General features: G+C 38.1%; 1 protein-coding gene across 4 annotated transcripts in view; it reads left to right on the forward strand.

Annotated features, from left to right (window-relative positions):
* Positions 1-22,346, forward strand: part of LOC126475454 (craniofacial development protein 1) — a 59,235-nt gene extending 36,889 nt beyond the window's left edge. For all 4 annotated transcript variants that reach the window (XM_050103329.1, XM_050103330.1, XM_050103332.1 and 1 more), the window contains 5 exons: positions 1,147-1,291; positions 2,029-2,144; positions 18,450-18,615; positions 20,026-20,286; positions 20,960-22,346. In XM_050103329.1, coding sequence (XP_049959286.1) covers positions 1,147-1,291; positions 2,029-2,144; positions 18,450-18,615; positions 20,026-20,286; positions 20,960-21,053 — 782 coding nt within the window. In that variant the 3' untranslated portion in view covers positions 21,054-22,346. The remainder of the gene's footprint in view (positions 1-1,146; positions 1,292-2,028; positions 2,145-18,449; positions 18,616-20,025; positions 20,287-20,959) is intronic.
* Positions 22,347-22,665: the final 319 nt, after the last annotated feature.

Genomic DNA, 22,665 nt, shown 5'->3' on the forward strand with positions numbered 1-22,665 from the left:
AAATAATTTTTTGCGAATGTGTACTGAAGACTCCCATTTTGGGCTGTCTTATAAAGAAAACATAAACTGTGTCCTCAATTTATAAACTATGGGAAAGCAGTAAGAGAATAAAATTTTATGTTTGAAGACACTGTGTTGGTAATTTATCACATGCAAAATTTTCAGGTTTAGCACACACACACACTTCCGAAGGTATAAAAAGCTAAACTTCACTTTTTTTTTAAGTGGCTTTTCTGACTTTGCCTCAAATTATCCATGTGAGAAATGGTCATTAAATATTTTTATTAAGTCACTTAGGAGGATGCAAAAAGTTGTAATCTCAAAGGTTCCAAAAACTTAGGGGTACGCTGTTGAAAGCAGCGTCATGGGGCCAAACAAAAGACTATCTCTATCTAAGTATTTAATTAGTGATCAGTTCATTGGCAACATGTGTGAGTGTTCACATGAAGCTTTATCAAAATACGTGTTCATCATGTTGGAATGTCTAGACCACTTGTCAAGCAATGACCCAACTGTGTCTTTTGTTATACTGCAGCCGTTAATGATTGCCTTTAATGAAAATTTATAAACACCATATAAAACTTCACTTCTTATAAGATTTCACATGATTTTGCCTACCTGGTACAGTGAAAATAAGGGCTCCTACACTGATCTTCTGAGTTGCTATATGGACATTGTAACGTTCATCTTGTTACATAGTGATATACACTGTAGACCTTATTATAGTTCATTTATTGTTTTGGTCAGCTACATAAATATGTGTAACTTCTGTCAGCCATTGATTAAGTATGTAAATTTGTGTTTTTAAATTAATTATTTTGAAGAAAATGAGGTAGTTTCCCTTATGAGAACTGGAGAAAATTAAAAGAAGTGTTGAAGAGCTGTTTATTTTGTCTGTCTTTTATTTAAGTGGAATATTAAAAACAATGTACAGTTACAGGAAGAATGTTCAGGACTTTGCTAGCTCAGATTTGTTATGCAATGAAGTATTGTGACTTTGTGTTATTTAAACTGAATTCTTCTTGTGGTTGATGTAATTAGAACTGTTCGTTCCTTGTATCATTTCTCATTTTGACTTTAGGTCAGTAATGTAAGTTCTTGACCAAAGAAGAATGCAAGTTGCACAAAAATCATTTTCATTTGTAGGAGCTGAAAGCAACCCACCTTCAGAAGAAGAATCGGATGAAAATGAAGAAGCCAATGAGGACGCAAGTGAAGAGGAACCAGAAGAGAAGGGAAAACGAAAGAGAAGTTCCAAAAAGTTGAAAACCAAAACTGCTAAAAGATTGAGGTAAGCTACATTATTATTTGTTTCAAAGTTTAGTAATATGTCACAGATTTCAGTCTCTTATTTTAAGATTTTTTAGAATAATTTTAATGTGTGCATCCAGAAGTGATTGTCCTCATGGTATGTTACTCTTACACACTTATTCCACTTTAAAAGTAAACTTTAATGGAAGTACTTATCCAGTTGTGGCTTTTATCTCTTTTTGATACTTTGATCAAGTGATATGATAACGAATATGCAACTACGAGAGGTAGTCCTAAGGTTTAAAAATCACCTCAAAAAATAAAGTTAATAAAATTAATTCCTTTTTTTCTATAGGTGCCTGTCTGCAGTCTTAGTACACATTTAAATTCCTGTACCACAATATCATAGCATGCTGCTAGAGGAGCCAAAACAAAATGATGCAGCACATTAGGTGGGGTGTCGTATGATACAATATGTGGCCCGAGTACTTCAAAGTGTATCGTGACTGCAGATATGTACCTGCAAAATAATAATAATAATTACATAACTTTTTTTTCGGTGTGTTATTTAAAGCTTCTTTCCCCTTAAGACAGAACTTGAATGCCACAATATAGTGCAGGATTAGAAAGGATTCTTAAAAGATTTACTTCTGTGTGCTACTCTATTCTCTCTTCAGATCGCTTTTACTGGTATAACTATAATTTTCTCAATATGTTAATTAGTTTCATTTATATTTGACTGCCATTTACCTCAGTTTACATTACCTTCATTTATAGGAGAAAGAAATTGGCTCCTGAAAATGATGAGAAAGAAGAAGTCAAAGAAACACTGGAAGAACAAAATGTTTTGACTGAAGAAGAAGAAAAGAAAAAGGCAGACTCCTTGTGGTCTGGTAAGTTACTTTAATCTCAGAAATTATTTGCGTGAAGTTAATAATATATTTAAACAGTTTCCTGTGCTGCTTCTAAACTCCTTGAGAGGCACACCCACTACAAAAGTGTTTCACCACTTATGATTAGTGTATTTCATATTGCATGCAGTTAAAATCCATAATTTTTTAACTGAATTGTTTTCGTTAATCACATTCTTACCTTCATGTTCAAAATGTGTGGACGCCATAGGCAGGAGATGTATATAATGCAAGGTCTCCTGCTATATGGACCAAATAAATAGAGCTTGCAATGAGAGGAAAGTGTGTTTACCAGACTAGTCACTTTGTAGGGTTTACTCTTACAGAATGTCTGCTGTTGATGTATCACTGTTGCAAAAGTGTTGTTGGGTTCAGCAGTAGTACCTGTAGAGGCACTGATGTCAACTTTTCTGATTTCATTCATGAAGTGAAAATATGATGATTCATTTACAACAAAAATAAAACAAGGTCACTTGCTGTATCGTATAGAACACTGAAATTGATGGAAGAGGAGACTGCATTCCACAGTTTGACTATAGCTGACAGGGTTGTAGACAAGTTTCCTCTTTTCTTTTCCTCTTTTGTAGTGCTAAGATACGAGAGCCTGGCTGAAATATGTAGTTAGTTTAGTCTCACAATGGGGTCATTCCATGTCGAATCAACTCAGAAAAGACCATTTTCTACCTCACTATCTTGGATTTTATTGAAAGTTGGCGCAGGTGCACTGTTGGTATAGACTTAGAAAAATAGGAAATTTTACTGAGTGTGTCATCTTGTTTCTGAAATACATAGTTGTAAAGTTATCCTAAAAGGGCCCAGAAACAGGGAATGACAGTTTTCAGAGTTGCTGTAGAAGCTTTTCTAATTGAGCTACAGCATTTTTCATGACCTTTCCTGTGGTATACAATAATATGTAAATTAATATAGTAAAATTTTTTCAAAACACGATTTTAATTTATTTTTTCCCCAAAAAGTATGTAATTTAAAATTTCCAAATTTTATTCCTGAGTAGCTAGTATTGTTGGAAATCACAAGGCAAAATATAAATTTGGGGTGATTATTTCTTCATTAGTAAATAAAATGAAGACTGAAGCTCTATTTCCAATAATTCACCTGTGTGCTCTTGTTAATTAGTATAGCATTACTAATATTGACATTTTTATAAAAAATAAACATGAACACTGTTGTGATAAAGGTTCAAGTAGATACTCCAGAATAAAACTAACTATTAAGTAACAGGGTCTATTTATCATTTTAAGTTTGAAAAGGCTTCATTTGTTTAGTACACATCACTTTCAAGTTTGAGTTCTTCCAGAAGGACTTGCAGGATTTATTTTCACCAGAACTTCCATTACTGAGACACAGAATATTGGCATGAGGTGGATATGAGAATGTTGTAGGTGGCCCAGCTGTTAAAGAAATGTTACTTTTGTTTCATCGAGTTCTTCATTTCGCTGATAAGGCACACCTGAGCCACCAGTTTGCTTGATAGACAACAGTGGTCTCACCTGACAAGTCTGCTAATTTTAGTGTATCAAGAGATTTTGACTCTTTCTTTTTGCAGACTTCTGAATTAAAAGCAAAGCTTTTGACCAATATTATTGTTCTAGTTCTTGGAATGAATGTGTTCCTTTGGTAGTCAGTGCTTGTTCAAAGTGATTTTTGAAAAAACATTCTGTTTCAACATAGTCTTCTTAAGCTGAATATGCAAAGTCTACATTGATAATGTTTTTTACAGCCCATTTGAAAAGTTGCAGTGGGGTTTGTATTTGGTTTCCATAGGGTCTTTGCAAACTGGCGCGAGCTGCCAATCTCTTTACAGATCCTCCAACCCGTCACAAACCCCTTTGGCATGTACTGTGGAAAAAAAGTGCCACTCTGCTTTCACTTCAAAATCTTCCTCGTGGAAACAAGAGGTTAAGAAGTTCTTTTTTATTATTTTGTATTGGGCAGCAGGCCCATCTGAAAAGTAGAATAAGTTTTTTTGAAAGGTTTTTAAATGTGGCCATCAGAAAAGTTAGAGTTTTTTGAAAAGTGTATACAGCAACTCTGTTGTGGTATGATGAATCAGAAACAATTACATAACTAAGATGTTCAACTTTGTCTTCTTCTTTGAAAGATATAACAAAGAGTTGGTTTGTCCAGTGATAACTCTGAGCTTCATCTTGTAGAACTGTGCTGTAATTTTCAGAAAAATCATACATGACAAGTTCCAATTCCTTCAGGATGTCTTTTGCGCAGTTAAGAAAATATCCCTGCTGCTTGGCAATGAAGTCGTGCTGAACCAAAGAGCCAACTTTCTGCAGAATAAGTCAATAAACTCTTCTGAATATTTCTCCAAAGTCTCTAGATTACAACAGTCAACTTAAACCCACTGATGAAATTGTACTTTTCAGTTGAATTTTCGCCAAAATTTTATGTATCTCAGTTTCGCCAGGACAGTAAGCACATTTCCACATGTTGCAATCAATAGGTTACAAAGCACTTTTGTGGGGCATTGCTTGTAATTTTGAATTTTATCTTTTGTAATAATTTTCAGTTTAGTATTTTCTGTCATTAGTTCCACGTCTGTATAGACATCTACATGGACACCCTGCAAATCACACTTCAGTGCCTGGCAGTGTGTTCATTGAACCACCTTTACAATAATTCTCTATTATTCTAATCTTGAACAGCATGCAGAAAAAAACAAATACCTATATCTTTACGTGCGAGCTCTGATTTCCCTTATTTTATTATGCTGATCGTTTCTCCCTATGTAGGTAAGCAACAAAAAAATATTATCGCATTTGGAGGAGGAAGTTGATGATTTAAATTTTGTGAGAAGATTCCGCCACAACAAAAAACGCCTTTGTTTTAATTATGTCCACTGCAAATCGTGTATCATGTCAGTGACACTCTCTTCCCTATTTCGCAATAATACAAAATGTACTGCTCATCTCTGAACTTTCCTGATGATGTACCCTGTTAATCCTGTCTGGTAAGGATCCCAAACAACACTGCAGTACTCCAAAAGAGAATGGACAAGTGTAGTGTAGGCAGTCTCTTTAGTAGACCTGTTACATTTGCAAAGTGTTCTGGCAATTAAACATAGCCTTTGGTGTGCCTTCCCCACTACATTTTCTGTATTTTCTTTCAATTTAAGTTGTTTGTAATTATAATTTCTAGGTATTTTGTTGAATTTACGGACTCGAGATTTGACTGTTTAACAGATTCCTTTTAACACTCGTGTGAATGACCTCACACTTTATATTATTTAGGGTCAACTGACAGTTTTCACACCATACAGATATGGATAATATCTTCTCTGTTTTCAAGCCATGTCAATTCCAATAAAATTTGTAGTGTTTCGAAAATTTCCGCATAAATTCTAGAACCACTCCGGCCCTCCACCTTCTCAAACACACGATATTTTAGATGTGAGTGGGAGAAAGGAACCCTATCTACTGCACGTCACCTCTCTGTGTGTGCGGATGTGAAATAGTCACGAGCAAAAGGTCGACACGGCATTTGAACGGCACTGATAAGTGCTGTCGGGCAATCCATGGAAGTCGTAGTGAAAGCACACGGAGGAACCAAGGAACTTCTGAGTTATTCTGTGCTGTTTGTAATTGTGATTATTGTTAGTGGCAAAAGAATAATTGAGATTCTGAATTGTGAATAAACTCTTATCTTGGACTTCCTGGAGGCAAGACATATTTTACGATATGTTTGCAGTAGAGACATGGTTGTTAAGCCAACTCTTTTCTAATGTGAGATGATAAGAGTTACTTACGAGAAGTTAAATGTTTGTGTGTGAAGTGTGAATTTTGTTCTTACGAAGCTCAAATATACCAGTAGTTATTGAAAAGTATTCTTTGAGTACCGAATTATTTCGCAAGTGGTGAGAGAATCTTTAAGGTTCCTGTAACTTGCATCATTCTTCGAAGAAGTAGTTTGTAGAGATACCAGAAGCCAGCTATCCAGAGAGGAAGATTGGCTGTATACACCAAGTAAGTTGACTCGTATAAGAAAAGTGGGAAGTATGCGAGCGCGCGCGCGCTCACACACACACACACACACACACACACACACACACACACTCTCTCTCTCTCTCTCTCTCTCTCTCTCTCTCTCTCTCTCTCTCTCTCTCTCTCTCTCTCTCTCTCTCTCTCTCTCTCTCCATCATGAAGAACGTTAGAAGTTCTCCAGTAAAATTCTCGGGCTTTCGATGGCTAGCTCTGCCATCTTCATCAGGAGTAAAACTATTCAGAAATATTATTGGAATTGATGCTGCTTGAAAACCGAGAAGATTTTATTCCGTCACACTGCTGTGAAAGACCCAGAGGAAATAACTTTCCTCTATGATGAGGACATAATGTGCAGTGTGAAATTGCTGGAAAACTGTGCAAAAAGAAATCACATCTGCTGAGTTCTTTAGCATTTTTGTGATGCTGCTAGGACAAGGAGGTAATTCCTCGATTTGCTGTAGTGAAGCACCACATCCGAACTGCTGCGGTGGACACAATTTTGAAGAGGACAAGTCATGCTATAGTGAGACAGCGGATATGGCAGACAAGGTATGAGCTGGATTTTAATGCCAGAAACCTGTTTTATTGTCATCAACTTTGTCGCCATTCGTGGCAACATCTAAGCAGTGTAACAAGTTTGACCACTTAACTCGTGGAAGAACTGAAGTGGAGAATTATAAGGCCTACAGAACAGTTGTTAATCTCTCCAAAACCAAACTGGACGACAGCTCTGTGGCAACGCTGACTAAAGGCCTTAATTTTTCACCAGTCCTGTGACGTCTGCCAGTTTTGGAGATTATTAGTGGCATATAGCAGTGCATTCAGCAACTCTCTCGTGATGCATCTGAGGATGTCAGACTTTACTGCCAACCATCCTCTGTTGAAATCTAAGCCACCAAAATCAAATATTAGCCTGGAGGAACGCTATGGCCTGCGCTTGTTGCGTGACAAAGAGGGCTTGGTTGTCTTGCCAGCCGACAAAGGAAATGCCACCATGGTTCTGAACACTGAAGACTACCATATGAAGGTGCTAAATTTATATGTGACGATGCATGCCAGCTTAGTTGTGATCCTACAAATACCATAGTCAAGAGGATAGGGAAGTTATTACAGGAATCTGGTTTACAAATGAAGTGGTGAAGAAATTAATGCCTCACACCGCCAGACCTTCCAGGCATTATGGATTGCCAAAGATGAGTAAGGAACATGTTGTTCTTAAGCCAATTGCTACTGCAGTCAGCTCGCCCATCTAAAGAGTGGCAAAATATCTTGCAGGATTATTAGTCCCAAAACTGGGTCATGTGAACACCATGTTGTAAATTCACAAACCTTTGTTGAAACGCTCAAGAAATGAAAATGGTCGAAATGATGTAATGGTTTGTCTGGACATGGTGTCACTTTTTACGAGAGTGCCAGTACTACAAGACATGCTGGATTTTTTGGCCTAACAGTTTCCACCTGAAATAGTCAAGTTGTTCCGTGAAGTTCTAAAAACAACATACTACTTCTACTGCGATGAATGTTATGAAATGGCGGAAGGCACAGCAATGGGCTCCAGTGTCTCCTGCAGTCACAAATTTCTACATGGAGCACTTTGAGGATTAGGATTTGAACTCGGCAGTGTTGCATCTGTCTTGCTTCTGTAGGTACGTCGACGACACCTTCCTGATATGTCCTTACGGTGAAAATATACAGGTGGCGCACATAAATGGTGTACAGCCCAACATTAAATTTAGCGTTGAGATGAAGAAGGAAGCCAAGCTACTGTTCTTAGACGTTTTAGTTGAGTGGGCAGGAGGCCAGCTTGGTCATTCAGTGTACAGGAAACCAAGGCACACTGATCGGTATTTGAATGCAGGTAGTTTTCACCACCCTGTACACAAGAAAGCAGTCCGGAACACATTAGTACGTAGGGCTGAAGTTATTTCAGACGATGACCACCTACAGGTTGAATTACAGCACTTGAGGCACATGTTCAGGGAGAAAGTCTACAGCAAAAGAGAAATTGCAAATGCTTTCAGGTGTCACCGAGGAAGGACACCTTATGAATCGGCAGATGATGCCAAGCCAGCAGCTCCCTGCCATACTGTGGGGCAATGAACAGCAAGTTAAGGACATCTACTGCAGAGACATGGATTGAGACCAGTGTTATGGCCCGCCTCCAAGATCCCAAGATATGAGAATATTGCGCCTTGTTGAATACGACATAGCTCTTTGTGTGCTTGGTGTGTATAGTGTCTCTTGCAAGTGCAGCAGCATCTACATAGGCCAGACAGTTTGCACAGTTGCGGAGCATTGCGCCAAACACAAGAAACATATTAAGCAAAGGGAGCTCAACAATTCAGCCATAGTTGAGCATTGTCTTGAAAACTGACAGAAAATACAGTTTGAGAACACAAGAGTCATGGCTCATGCGCCAACATACTGGGACTTAGTTATAAAAGAGGTGGCTGAGATTAGAACGAACCGCAACAATTTCAACAGAGACAAGGGCTACGCACCAAGTAGGGAGTGGGGGTGGGCTTTGGATGTCAAAAGGAAGCAATGGCGGACGCTTAACACTTGTAGGGAGGTGGAGTCTGCAGTTTCAGACATGGTGCTGGCCCCTTGTGCCACCAGATGTCACTTGGTCCCGCAGCGGGCTTGCTGCTATGAGCTGCTCAACATGCCTTCCGCGCACGCATCGTTACAGCCCTCTTTGGTTGATGCCAGTGGCGGTAATCGTAAATATATAAGCAGGAAGTAGTGCCAGTCCCAGCACGACGATGGTGGAGCTAGCTATCGAAAACTTGAGAATTTCATTGGAATTGATGTGGCTTTCAAACAAAGATGATTTTATCCAGTCATGCCGCTGCGAAAGACTCAGAGAACACATACAGATATCTTTTCTAAATCATTCTGCAATTTGTTTTGATCTTGTGACAACTTTACTTTTAAGAAACAGAAGGGGGCCTATAACCCTTCCATGGGGAATGCCAGAAATCGTTTGTTTTATTCAGTGACTTTCAGTTATTATGAACTGTGACCTCTCTGACAGGAAATCATGAATCCAGTCCCATAACGGAGACAATTGGAATAAGCATGCAATTTCACTACAAGCTGCTTGAATGGTACAGTGTCAAAGCCTTCTGGAAATCTAAAAATACATAATCAGTTTGAAATCCCTTGTCAGTAGCATCCAATACTTCGTATGTGTAAAGAACTAGTTGTTTCATAAGAACAATGTTTCCTAAATCTATGTTGACTGTGTGTCAATAGACTGTATTCGTCGTGGTAATTCATAATGTTTGACCACAAAATATGCTCCAGAATCCTGCTGCATATCATCGTTGATGATAAGGGCCTGTAATTTAGTGGATTACTCCTACTACTTTTATTGAATATTGGTGTGATTTGTGCAACTTCCCAATGTTTGGATACAGATCTTTTGTCAAGCGAGCAGCTATACAGGGTGTTACAAAAAGGTACTGCCAAACTTTCAGGAAACATTCCTCACACGCAAAGAAAGAAAATATTTTATGCGTTTCCATGTTAGCGCTCATTTTATTACTTCTCTTCAAATCACATTAATCGTGGAATGGAAACACACAGCAACAGAACGTACCAGTGTGACTTCAAACACTTTGTTACAGGAAATGTTCAAAATGTCCTCCGTTAGTGGGGATACATGCATCCACCCTCTGTTGCATGGAATCCCTGATTCGCTGATGCAGCCCTGGAGAATGACGTATTGTATCACAGCCGTCCACAATACGAGCACGAAGAGTCTCTACATTTGGTACCGGGGTTGCATAGACAAGAGCTTTCAAATGCCCCCATAAATGAAAGTCAAGAGGGTTGAGGTCAGGAGAGCGTGGAGGCCATGGAATTGGTCCACCTCTACCAATCCATCGGTCACCGAATCTGTTGATGAGAAGCGTACGAACACTTCAACTGAAATGTGCAGGAGCTCCATCGTGCATGAACCACATGTTGTGTCGTACTTGTAAAGGCACATGTTCTAGCAGCACAGGTAGAGCATCCCGTTTGAAATCATGATGACGTGCTCCATTGAGCGTAGGTGGAAGAACATGGGGCCCAATCAAGACACCTGCCCAAACGTTCACAGAAAATCTGTGTTGATGACGTGATTGCACAATTGCGTGCTGATTCTCGTCAGCCCACACATGTTGATTGTGAAAATTTACAGTTTGATCACGTTGGAATGAAGCCTCATCTGTAAAGAGAACATTTGCACTGAAATGAGGATTGACACATTGTTGGATGAACCATTCGCAGAAGTGTACCCATGGAGGCCAATCAGCTGCTGATAGTGCCTGCACACGCTGTACATGGTACAGAAACAACTGGTTCTCCCGTAGCACTTTCCATACAGTAACGTGGTCAACGTTACCTTGTACAGCAGCAACTTCTCTGACGCTGACATTAGGGTTATCATCAACTGCACGAAGAATTGCCTCGTCCATTGCAGGTGTCCTCGTCGTTCTAGGTCTTCCTCAGTCACGAGTCATAGGCTGGAATGAACCCGAGCTCCCTAAGATGCCGATAAATTGCTTCGAACATCTTCCTGTCAGGACACCTTCATTCTGGAAATCTGTCTCGATACAAACGTACCGCACCATGGCTGTTGCCCCTTGCTAATCCATACATCAAATGGGCATCTGCCAACTCCGCATTTGTAAACATTGCACTGACTGCAAAACCACGTTTGTGATGAACACTAACCTGATGATGGTACGTACTGATGTGCTTGATGCTAGTACTGTAGAGCAATGAGTCGCATGTCAACACAAGCATCGAAGTCAACATTACCTTCCTTCAATTGGGCCAACTGGCGGTGAATCAAGGAAGTACAGTACATACTGACGAAACTAATATGAGCTCTAACATGGAAGTAATATGAGCTATAACTTGGAATTTAAGCGTTTCCGGACACATGTCCACATAACATCTTTTCTTTATTTGTGTGTGAGGAATGTTTCCTGAAAGTTTGGCCGTACCTTTTTGTAACACCTTGTATATGGCTGTTGAGTATGGAGCTATTGTATCAGCATACTCTGAAAGGAACCTAGTCAGTGTACAGTCTGGATTGGAAGACTTGCTTTTATCAAGTGATTTAAGTTACTTCACTACTTCTAAGTTATCCATGTTGCCAGCTGTTCTTGATTTGAATTCTGGAATATTTGCTTACTCTTCCGCGGTGAAGGAATTTCGGAAAACCGTGTTCAGTAATTCTGCTTTGGCTGCACTGTTGTTGATAGTATTTCCACTGCTGTCATGCGGAGAAGGCATTTATTGTGTCTTCCCGCTAACATACTTTACATACGATCAGAATCTCTTTGGATTTTCTGCCAGGTTTAGAGGTAAACGTTTCATTATGGAAACTGTTATAAGCATCTCGCCTTCAAACCTGCGCTAAATTTCGGGCTTCTGTAAAAGATCACAAATCTTGGGGATTTTGCATTTCTTTGAATATGGTGTGCTTTTTTCATTCTTTGTGCAACAGTGTTGTGACCTGTTCTGTGTACCACGGGGGTCAGCTGTGTCATTTGTTAATTTATTTGGTATAAATATCTGTTGCTATTGATACTATTTCTCTAAATTCAAGCCACATCTGGTCTTCCCTTACATTGTTAATTTGGAAGAGTGAAGATTTTCTCTCAGGAAGGTGTCAAGTTAATTATTATCTGCTTTTTTGAATAGGTATAGTTTTTGTTTATTTTTGGAGGATTTGAGGTTAAAATATCCAGTCTCGCTATGACAACCCTGTGTTTACCAATCCCTGTATCCATTTTGATGCTCGTTATTAGCTCAGAATTGTTTGTTACTAAGAGATCAAGTATGTTTTCACCACTGTTTACTATTACCATGGGCTCATGAACTAACTGCTCAAAATGATTTTCAGAGAATGCATTTAGCACGATTTTGGATGATGTTTTATATGTACATTCAGGTTTAAACATGGATTTTTGCCAACATATCGAGGGTGAAGTAGTCACCATCAACTTTATTTGTATGATTGAGGTATGCGTTTGAAATTAAACTCAGGTTTACTTTGAACCTTTCAGCAAATGTATGATTTGAAATGGGAGCTCTGTAAAAGGTCCAGTTATTATTCTGTTCCAGTTGCCATAATGCCAATACTAACTAACAGGAACTATCTACTTGCTTATAACAGCAATAAAACAAAATCACCAACTCTGTTTAGCCTATCCTTTCAGAGCACTGTTAGGTTCTTCGTGAAAATTTTGGCTGATCTTATCTGTGACTTTAGCCAGCTTTCAGTGCCTGTAACGATTTGAGCATTAGTGCTTTCCGTTAGTGCTTGGAGTTCTGATAGTTTCCCAATGCAGCTATGACAATTTACAACTGTTTCACCGGTGGTTCCCATATCTATGTTCTTCCTGTGTTCAACCTACACCCTTCGAGACGGAAGTCCTTTTTGTGTTTCGGGCTCAAAGAGTGCAAGTCTCAGAGACCCTCTAACCTAAAAAAAAAAAAAAAAAAAAAAAAAAAAAAAAAAAAAAAAAAAAAAAAAAAAAACACCCAGTCCGCACCACTCGATCCCTGCTACTTGTGTAGCTGCCTCCTGTGTGTAGTGGTCTCCTGACCTATCTGACCTATTCAGTGGAACCTGAAACTCAATGACCCTATGGTGCAAGCCAAGGTATCTGCAGCCTACACGGTCGCAGACCCGTTAGAGCCTCAGATTCAGACCCCGCGCTCAGCTCTGTACCAGATGTCCACAATCGGTCCTGTCAACTATGCTGCAAATGGTGAGCTCTGCTTTCATTTTTCAAACAAGACTGGCAATCTTTACCACTTCTGTTGCCGTTTGAAACCATAGAGAATCTTATCCAATACAAAGCAACAAACATCACTGGTACTGAGTCTGCAGCTCGTGGTCTAGTGACTAACGTTCGTATCTCTGGATCCCAGGGTCCCAGGTTTGATTCCCGACTGGGTTGGGGATTTTCTCTGCCTGGGAACTTGGTGTTTGCATTGTCCTCATCATTTTGTCTTCATCATCATCAGTGACAGTGGCCAAATTGAACTGTGAAGAAATTCAGACTTTGTACAGGCGTTGATGACCGCGCACTTGAGCGCCCCACAAACCAAACGTCATCGTCATCAATGGCCCCCGACGTGAGCCACCACTCGCAGTTGGCTACACCTTATGCTCCTCATGGCATCTGGAAGAAGCTGTTCCTCATCTGGAATGACTCCCCCCAGTATGTACACGGAAGTGCACATTGCCTTTCTCCCCCTCCTTGGCAGCCCTGTCCGTAAGGGCCCCCATAACATGCATAACATTGGAGTTACCAATAATCCCACCTTCTGTGATTGCCTGGGTCTTGCAGGCGGAGAGATTTTCTCTGAAACAGGACAAGCAACTGCATGTGGCTGTGGGCCAGTGGCACCAACTGCTAGAAACTGGAACCTGATTAGCAGACTAATCGTGGAGACCTTACATGCAGCCGCCTGGGAAGTCTTTCGCCACCTGCCATGCCCTGAGGTGACCTCCCACTCGGCCATGGGTGTGGGGTCAGCCTCAGTGTGAGCAGTAATTGGGCTGGTCACCATTGTGGACCACTCAGCAGACACGGACATGCTGGACGGCTGTTAGATCCCTGCAGTAGTGATGCCCATCACCTGCAGCTTGCCAATTTGACCAGCTAACTTACAATTTTTAGGTCTCAATTCAGCAAATTTAGAGAAATCTATTTTTAAGCTGGAAAACTTTTCTTTAAAATTTTTGCACACTTCTTTAAGTTTACACAATATGAGTCTCTTTCAAATCTTTGATGTATATCCATCTGATTCAGTAGCTGTTATAGTCTTTAATACCTGACATTGTCCTACTAACTACATCATCATCATAAAATGAACATACAATTTCCACTGTCTCTGTTGGCAAGCTTTTCTCGGGTTTTAAATTTGGACCTTCTGAAAAGCCTTTTTCTTTAAGAATTCTGTTTGACTGCCTTGCAATATAGTTTGGCACGTTAAATTCACGCGTAACCTTTCAAATGCTCCAATTATCTGCTAAATATGTTAGAAGCATTATCCTTTTTGTTCTACTCATACAATTCGAAAACTTAATTTTCAGATTTTTTACAGCTTCACATTTATCAACATCACTGTCACTTTCTGGTAACAAATTTTCAGCAGAACCAGAGAAAAAATTACATTTCATAGTTGTGGAAATTTTTCTTACTTTCAATGTGCAATACTTCTTGTATTCCATTTTTCTCTTAACAATGGGAAATTCACTCAACCGTTCAACAGATATATTAAGTAACTGAACAACCTCTGAAGTAGCCATAAATTCTGTGTCACTGTGCGATTATGCTTGCGAGTGAGAATGTTCAGGTTCAGCATTTTTGTCACTTATGGACTGTGCATTTTCAACATAGTAATTTCCTTCGTACATTTTATCACAAATTTTTGGACCACTGACTATTTGTGGATACAATTCAGGCATCCCTGATGTGACATTTCTGAGCTTTCTGCTGTCTCTAACAAAGTGATTTGTTTATATCTAAAAACAAAGATGATGTGACTTACCAAACGAAAGCGTTGGCAGGTCGATAGACACACACACACACACACACACACACACACACACACACACACACACACACACAAAATTCAAGCTTTCGCAACAAACTGTTGCCTCATCAGGAAAGAGGGAAGGAGAGGGAAAGGCGAAAGGATGTGGGTTTTAAGGGAGAGGGTAAGGAGTCATTCCAATCCCGGGAGCGGAAAGACTTACCTTAGGGGGAAAAAAAGGACGGGTATACACTCGCGCGCGCACACACACACACACACACACACACACACACACACACACACACACACACACACATATCCATCCACACATATCATATGTGTATACCCGTCCTTTTTTTCCCCCTAAGGTAAGTCTTTCCACTCCCGGGATTGGAATGACTCCTTACGCTCTCCCTTAAAACCCACATCCTTTCGCCTTTCCCTCTCCTTCCCTCTTTCCTGATGAGGCAACAGTTTGTTGCGAAAGCTTGAGTTTTGTGTGTTTCTTTGTTTGTGTGTCTATAGACCTGCCAGCGCTTTCGTTTGTTAAGTCACATCATCTTTGTTTTTGGATATATTTTTCCCACGTGGAATGTTTCCCTCTATTATATTAAAGTGATTTGTTTTACACACTTAATGTTGAAATAGAAGATCATAAGTTAAAAATTAGCCAGTAATTTTTACATTTTCATGACTCATTGTAAATTACTTTCTAGCTTCCAATAACATTGTGTTTTACGGAAGTTTTAAATATTTGGCCTAAACAATAAGTTCTCAAGTAAGTAATTATTACACACGATCAACTCAGAATATGTACACTCAGGAAGGGCTACACTCACTCTGACAGTAAGTATTGTTGCAACAATTGAGTACATAGTCGAATTATTGTCGAAGATGATGTAACTTACCAAACGAAAGCGCTGGCATGTTGATAGACACAGCGCTTTCGTTTGGTAAGTTACATCATCTTTGTTTTTAGATATATTTTTCCCACGTGGAATGTTTCCCTCTATTACTAATGAAGAAATCATCCCAAATTTACAATTTGGCCTGTAATTTACAACAATACTAGGAGCAAATTTGAAAATTTTAAAACGTGCTTTTTGAAAAAAAAAAAATTAATTAAAATTTTAAATTTTGTTTTGAAAATAATTTTATGTTAACCTATATATTGTTGTATTCCATAGGAAGGAGCATGAAAAATGCTGTGCTATGGTAATCATCCCAGGATGTAGCTCACTCAGTTAGGAAAATTTCTACAGCAATTCTAAAAACTGCTGTTCGCTGTTTTTGGGCCCATTTATGAGAACTTTTCAGCTCACTTAACTCAGAAATGAGTTGACATGTTTCCTAGTCTATGCCAACAGGACACATGTGACAAATTTCAAGAAAGTCTGAGATGGTGACGCTTAGACCATGTGTTGATTTGACATGGAATAATCCAATAGTAGGTATTATGTCGTATTGGTTAATCAGTTTTCCAACTGAGTGGCCCAATAAATTCCTGAAACAATCAAGTACAGTGCTTTTAAAAATGAACTCACATTGAGAGGCACTAGATTTGAACATTACTTTTTGTCATTTCTGTTGATGCAGAATTTCAGATTTTTCAGGCACACTCTAGTTATTTAGTGGGGTATCTACTGAAACAAGCGAAGCGAAGTATGAAAGCAACTGCAAGCAAGTGAGGAACGAAGTTGGTTATTAAAGAATGTTGTCCTTTTGGAAGGTTTGTTAACTATGACTTGACTGTGTGTGTGTGTGTGTGTGTGTGTGTGTGTGTGTGTGTGTGTGTGTGTGTGTTTAGCGGGTGGGTGAATGCTTCCAATGTGGCAGACACTATTTGTGTTGTGTGAACAGAAATAGGGAGATGTGTGGGCTTGCTGAGAATATGTCGAACAAGTGCTGTATTTGGAGCCACCCCCACTTTCACCCCTCCCCCCCCCCCCCCCACCACTTAACCCTCTCATCTGCAATTTACCCCTCATTCTTACTTTCTCAGTACGCTGCCACACAGAAACCAGCTTCCATGACACAGCAACAAATTTCTAGCAGTTGGCTGTGGATTTCATTCTGCTTATCAGTTACAGATGGGAAAAACCAATAGGTTAAAACCGATGCCAGTATTTGAGTTATGAATAACCAATATTTTTTAGTTTGTTTTGTCCCGCTTAGAACAGATGTCTTTTTATTTGTGTTAATAACCGAGTAAGAAAAACCGAAATATCAGTTAGCCCCAGCAGTCCTATTTTTTTTATTTTTGGATAAACCTTTTTAAAAAGGAGTAATTTTTATTCACAAAATTTGCATTGGTTTGAAAAGTTGCACTATTGTAGAAAATGGGGATATCAATCAGTACTATTTTAATAAAAGTGCTGACAGAAATGAGCAACAAACACACAGCATAGGAACTGGTAGAGTGTTGTTGAGACAGTAATGTCCCTGTGGCCATGTGTCATGGCTTAAGGTACACATGTATGTGCTGTGTGTGAGATTTACCCCCAACTGGTCTGTGCGGTATTTTCTTGCTGTCATCACCATACATCCCTTGTACTGCAGAATGGTAACAACCCTACTATGGGAAATTTTTTTTCAGAGTGAAACAACAGTGAAGTACAATGCTTGGTTTGCTTTAAAATATCAAGGATTTATCTGCCATTTCTGTGAAATAATAAAGAGGAAGGAAAAATATGATAACACAAATAAATTAAAAACTTAACAATAATTCATTCATAGTATACACTAAAAATAGAAAGCAGCTGATCTTCTGCCTGCGTTTACATTATATGCTTTTATCTGCTTGTAGACTTCGGAAACAGACAAATTAACATAAAAAATAAGAGTTCTTAAGTCTTAGTTTTCACCCTTTAGCATAACTATTTGTAATGCCCGAATAGTGGTATGATACCTGATTACACCATGATTTTTGAGTAGAGTTTCAAAAAATTTGAATGGGTAGCAGAATACTGGCGAGTTTTTTTGTAGTAGTCAACCATTTTTCACTTTTTGAGAAAAGCAGTGAATGAGGATGGACTAAGTTTGCTTTTATTTGCCTATTTAATATTTTGATTTTGTGTGTCTTGAATCTGAGTGAGTCAAAATTTTTCAGACTTTGTTAGATTTGCACATTTATTACAGGCAATAATAGGAATAAAAGACTGAATATTGGTTATTTCGTAAACTGGTTATTTTGAGTTGTTTTTAACAATCAGGTTAAGGTGGTGTGGAAAAAATATAATAGTATAACTGAAAACTGGTTGTCTCAATGATAACTGCCATGCCTGCCACTAGTATACGCCCCAGAAACAAATTGAAATCCTCATCCAGTCAGTACTGCTGCATGTTTAAACCATTGCTGATTTCCTCAGTACAAAAATTCTTGTTTGGTATTGGAAATAAAATGAAGCTTACATTCCGATCAGTAAAAACATATTTTATTACTGTTATTTTTGGGTGCTGCAAACTTAATGTTTTCCAATTATATAAAGCTCAAAAATTGTATGCTTCATATTTTTAAGTACTGAAAGTTTCTTCGAAGTGGCACAGGTCATTCATTTATATTTGCATCATATTTATTATGATTTGCATTTAATAATGTTAAGTTGTAATTTGTGACGAGGAGCTCCTGGTATGTACATTATTTTTCAAAATAAGAACATGCAGATTTATATTGTGTTTGATATTATAAACAAGAAAGTGTTAAGTTCTTGTTTTTCATTTACAGATTTCCTTAAAGATACAGGGTCAGTTTCCAAAAACAAGAATGATGCTTCTCTTCCAAATGGCAAGTCTGATAGAGAAGCAACTGTTATGAAGCAAGAGGAAAATAGAGAGAGAGAGAATAAAGTGACCATAACAAAAGTGTATGAGTTTGCTGGAGAAGAAGTAAAGTAAGTTAAAGTAAGCAGATTTCAGATTTTAAAAATAAAATGTTATGATATATATGCTACAACTTACATATACAATGAATTTGAAGAATCTCCCTTAGTTTACTTGAAGAACAATAATTTTTAATTGCCTCAGAATGAATCTTTTACTCTGTGGCAAAGTGTAAATCGTTTTAAAACATCCTGGGAGATTAAAGGCTGATTCACAATTCACATAACAGAATGGAATATCAAAACGTTCCACAATGCATTAGCACAGATGGTTAACAAGATGAAATGGGGCAGAATGGAATGTCATGGCATTAGCACAGATGGTTAACAAGATGGAATGGGAAAGAGTGGAATGTCGTGGAGGATTCCCAAGAAGAAAATGGTAGTGGGGGTAGAGTGGTCTGCTAGTATTGGAAGTTTTAATTTATTCTTGCATCACTCACTCATGCTGTAGTAGTGGATTTTGTGCTTTGTTGTCTTAACCTTAATGGTACTTTTTGCACTATTTTCATCACACATTGCACAGGCTGTATGAAGACTTGAATATTTTAGTATAAGTGTTCTTACACCAAAGATGCTAAATATCTGAAAACTGAAAATTATTTTGGTTTTACGATACCAGATAAAGAAAAAACATAGTCAACATACAAACAAGAAGACAAATAGATGAAACCATTTTCCTTAAAAAAAACCTCTAATAGTGACAAAGTCAACCCTAAGGAGAAAAAGTACAATTATTTGATGCTTGGAGGGGAAAAAACGCGCAGTGGATAAAGTAAAGTGATGCTATGTATTGCCTTTTAAATATACTTGATGTGAAACTTTGTGGTAGATTAAACCTGTGTGTTGGACTGGGACTCAGACATCAGATCTTTGCCTTTCACAAGCAAGTGCTTTGCCGACTGAGCTTTCCAAGCATGGCTAATGGCCGTCCCCCCCAAGCATCTGAGCTGTCAAAAGATACTGTTTGCTTATCTTGTCTCATAATTACCGAGTGACGATGTAGGACTATGTGACATGGATAGAAGGGGTGAGGAGGGAGTGTTTAATATGATCAATAATAAAATTAAAACAGCAAAAGATGCTACACGTTGTTAGCTTCAAAACTTAAATATGTGTTTTATAGTTATACAAAATTATTTGTTATGATTACTGCTAATGGTACTTTATTTTGTGACTTGTTTTGAAATACTTCATCAGTTCATGGTTCACTGTTATTGTAATGGTCAACATTTCACTTCTTTTCCTGTTTTGGAAGTTTTTGGGTTTTTTGAAGATTACACAAGACAACTGAAGATTTTAAAATATTTGCATAAAATGATAAATTATACTCTTAATATATGATAATTGGTGCTGTTATATTGTCTGTTGAAGTTGACATGCTGGAACTGGCAATTTATTGCCCCAAAAAACTGTGTACAGGGTTACAAAGGAGGTTCCAGTTGATTCTGTAGAAGCAAAAACAGCAGCTACAAAGCCTCATTCAACATCTCTCTCTCCCGCGCCTGCAGCTGGAAGAGGCCAAGGAAAGGCAAGAGGTGGATTGTCCTCAGTGCTGGGCATGATAGGTAACAAGAAACAGAAATTGGGAACTCTTGAGAAGTCCAAGCTTGATTGGGATCGTTTTAAGAAAGCTGAAGGTATTGAAGAAGAACTTCAAACGCACAATCGTGGTCGTGATGGGTGAGTACAACATAGGCTAAGACCTCACTAACAAATTCTAATTTGATTTGCATTGACTTCTATTATTTATAAGATTTCAGTTTTTAGTTTAGTTTTTCATTATCTTAGTCTTCAGTGATGTAGAAAGCAACAATTGTAAGACAAAAATTCCCCATTAAAATGTAGTTGTGTGGTTCAGTCTGAAGTTCAGCATTTGATTGTAAAGGATAAAAAAACTCTGGTTGACTTTCCTTTGGTAATTTGTGTTCATGATGATACGATGTAGCAATTTGAATACATATGCAGGCTAATAAAGTTCAGTTTCAGTGTTTTACTTTATTTACAAATCTTGTAGTCTTGATTGTCATCAACTGATTTTAAAGTGTACTAACATGAACCCAGTTTCAAAACATAACAGAAAGCTATTCACTGCCATTTCACTGATCAACCTTTCTATATTGACTTGCACATAGTCCAAGAGGCTTCAACACTTAAGATATTATTGCATTTTCTGTTTTGCTTGGCTTTGTTCTGCATTACATTGTTGAGTTCTGATGGTTTATGTATCATGTCAAAGGTTTGAACTTATATGGGTACATCATTGCACAGTGATGAAAGTTACATGAATTATATTTTTTATTTTCGCATTCAGTATATTGATTTATGATTGACAATTAAAATGTTATGTTTCCAGGTACCTTGACAAACTGGATTTCCTGCAGAGGACTGATATTAGGCAATTTGAGTTGGAGAAACAACTGAGAACATCACGGAGAAGTAATAGATGAGCATTCTACTGTATTTAGGTGCAAAATCTGCATGTGTGTGCAGTGGAATGGACCAAATTCTTTTCCACAAAGTTCTGTCAAAGGCTGGAATTTTATCTCTTTAATCATCAGTAATATGTCGGCTTCTCATCCTGAGTCCTTAGATGTTCCTTTCAAATGGACATAACTTGTAAAGGCTAATGGGAATTAAATTTCTGGTGAATGTCATAAAATTTGAATCCAGTGGCATATTTTTATGTATCTTGATTATATTGTACAACATCGTTACCATATGCCACAGCTTTCATATAATCCCATCACCATAGGACACTTGATCTTCACGCTTAATTATTGTTCCAGTATTAACACAGCTGTAGCTGTTACGACATACATGTACATATTTGTGATTTATTTACTAGATGGTATACATTCCTTGTTAAGTATTTACATTTTGTAAGCATTGTCTAAGTAACTGTCAAAACAGATCACAATGTATCGTATAAATAAAACAGTAAGTAGACATGCAGAACTGACTGACTAATAATTTCTTTGTCTAGTGAATACTGTTTTTTCATAATATATGCCTTCCTCTTGCTTTAGCTGAAAATGAGAGAGAAGGTGAACTGTAAATGCTAAGAAACGAAGTAGTCTGTTTGGTTTCATGCTTCACTGTATCGCAGAATGACTGATGCTGTATAGATCTGTCATGTTGATGTTGTCATGTATTTTTCATGGCTGTTAATTGCAACAAAGTAAGGAAAGTTGTGTGGGTAATTATATGTATTTGCAGAAGGAGCTGTTTGAAAATTTTATAACTAACTATGGCCATGTAATTATGCCACCTTCGACTGAAACCTTTTCTTTGCAAAACAAATGGTTGAATGTCTAGTGAATGTGTATTATTGTCTTGGAATTGTTCAGGTAATTTAGTGTGATGACATGATACTCTCACTGGTGTATAAATCTCCAAAAATTCAGTTGCAGGGAAAAAGTTGAATATTTGGAGGCTTATATGTAAATCTAAAGTAGCAACCTAATTTGACCGCATCATTTGTTGCAGTGAGTGGACCTTTTATCAAAAACAAATTATCATCCATCAAAAGTGCTTAGCAGTGCATACTGTAACTCAAAGCAATTAATCTCATTTCTTGCATTGATAGACTTCTGAAAGTTTGTAATCTGATATGCGTATCCAGAACAAAAAAAAAAATTTTTTGATGTAGTCATTGACATATCTGAATCCTACCTGTTATGATTTTAAGCAGTTTGTATGTAATGATAAAATGTCTTAATAAATACATTTTTGATCACAAAGCAATTGTACATGTTTATTTTTAGTGTCAAAGAAACAAACACACATACACACACACATTCATAAGTAAACAAGTCAACGACATCCAATGACCACCCTCGTATCGTAGTGTTAAGGTCTCACTGTGGTGAATAGTGATCTAGGCAGGTGTGATGGGTGGCGGGGTACAGCAGAAGAATGAGACAGGGAGGAGGAGGGATACCAGATTAGAGATGGGGTAAGAAAGATGCTCTAGAGCTGCATGTTGAAGTGTTCAGGAATGTGGCAAGGACAGGATGGTGGGCTGTTAGGTGCAGCATTGGGAGGCTTTACAGGAGGAAA

Source organism: Schistocerca serialis, chromosome 4 (assembly GCF_023864345.2).
Source record: "Schistocerca serialis cubense isolate TAMUIC-IGC-003099 chromosome 4, iqSchSeri2.2, whole genome shotgun sequence".
In the NCBI taxonomy this organism is placed as follows: Eukaryota; Metazoa; Arthropoda; class Insecta; order Orthoptera; family Acrididae; genus Schistocerca; species Schistocerca serialis.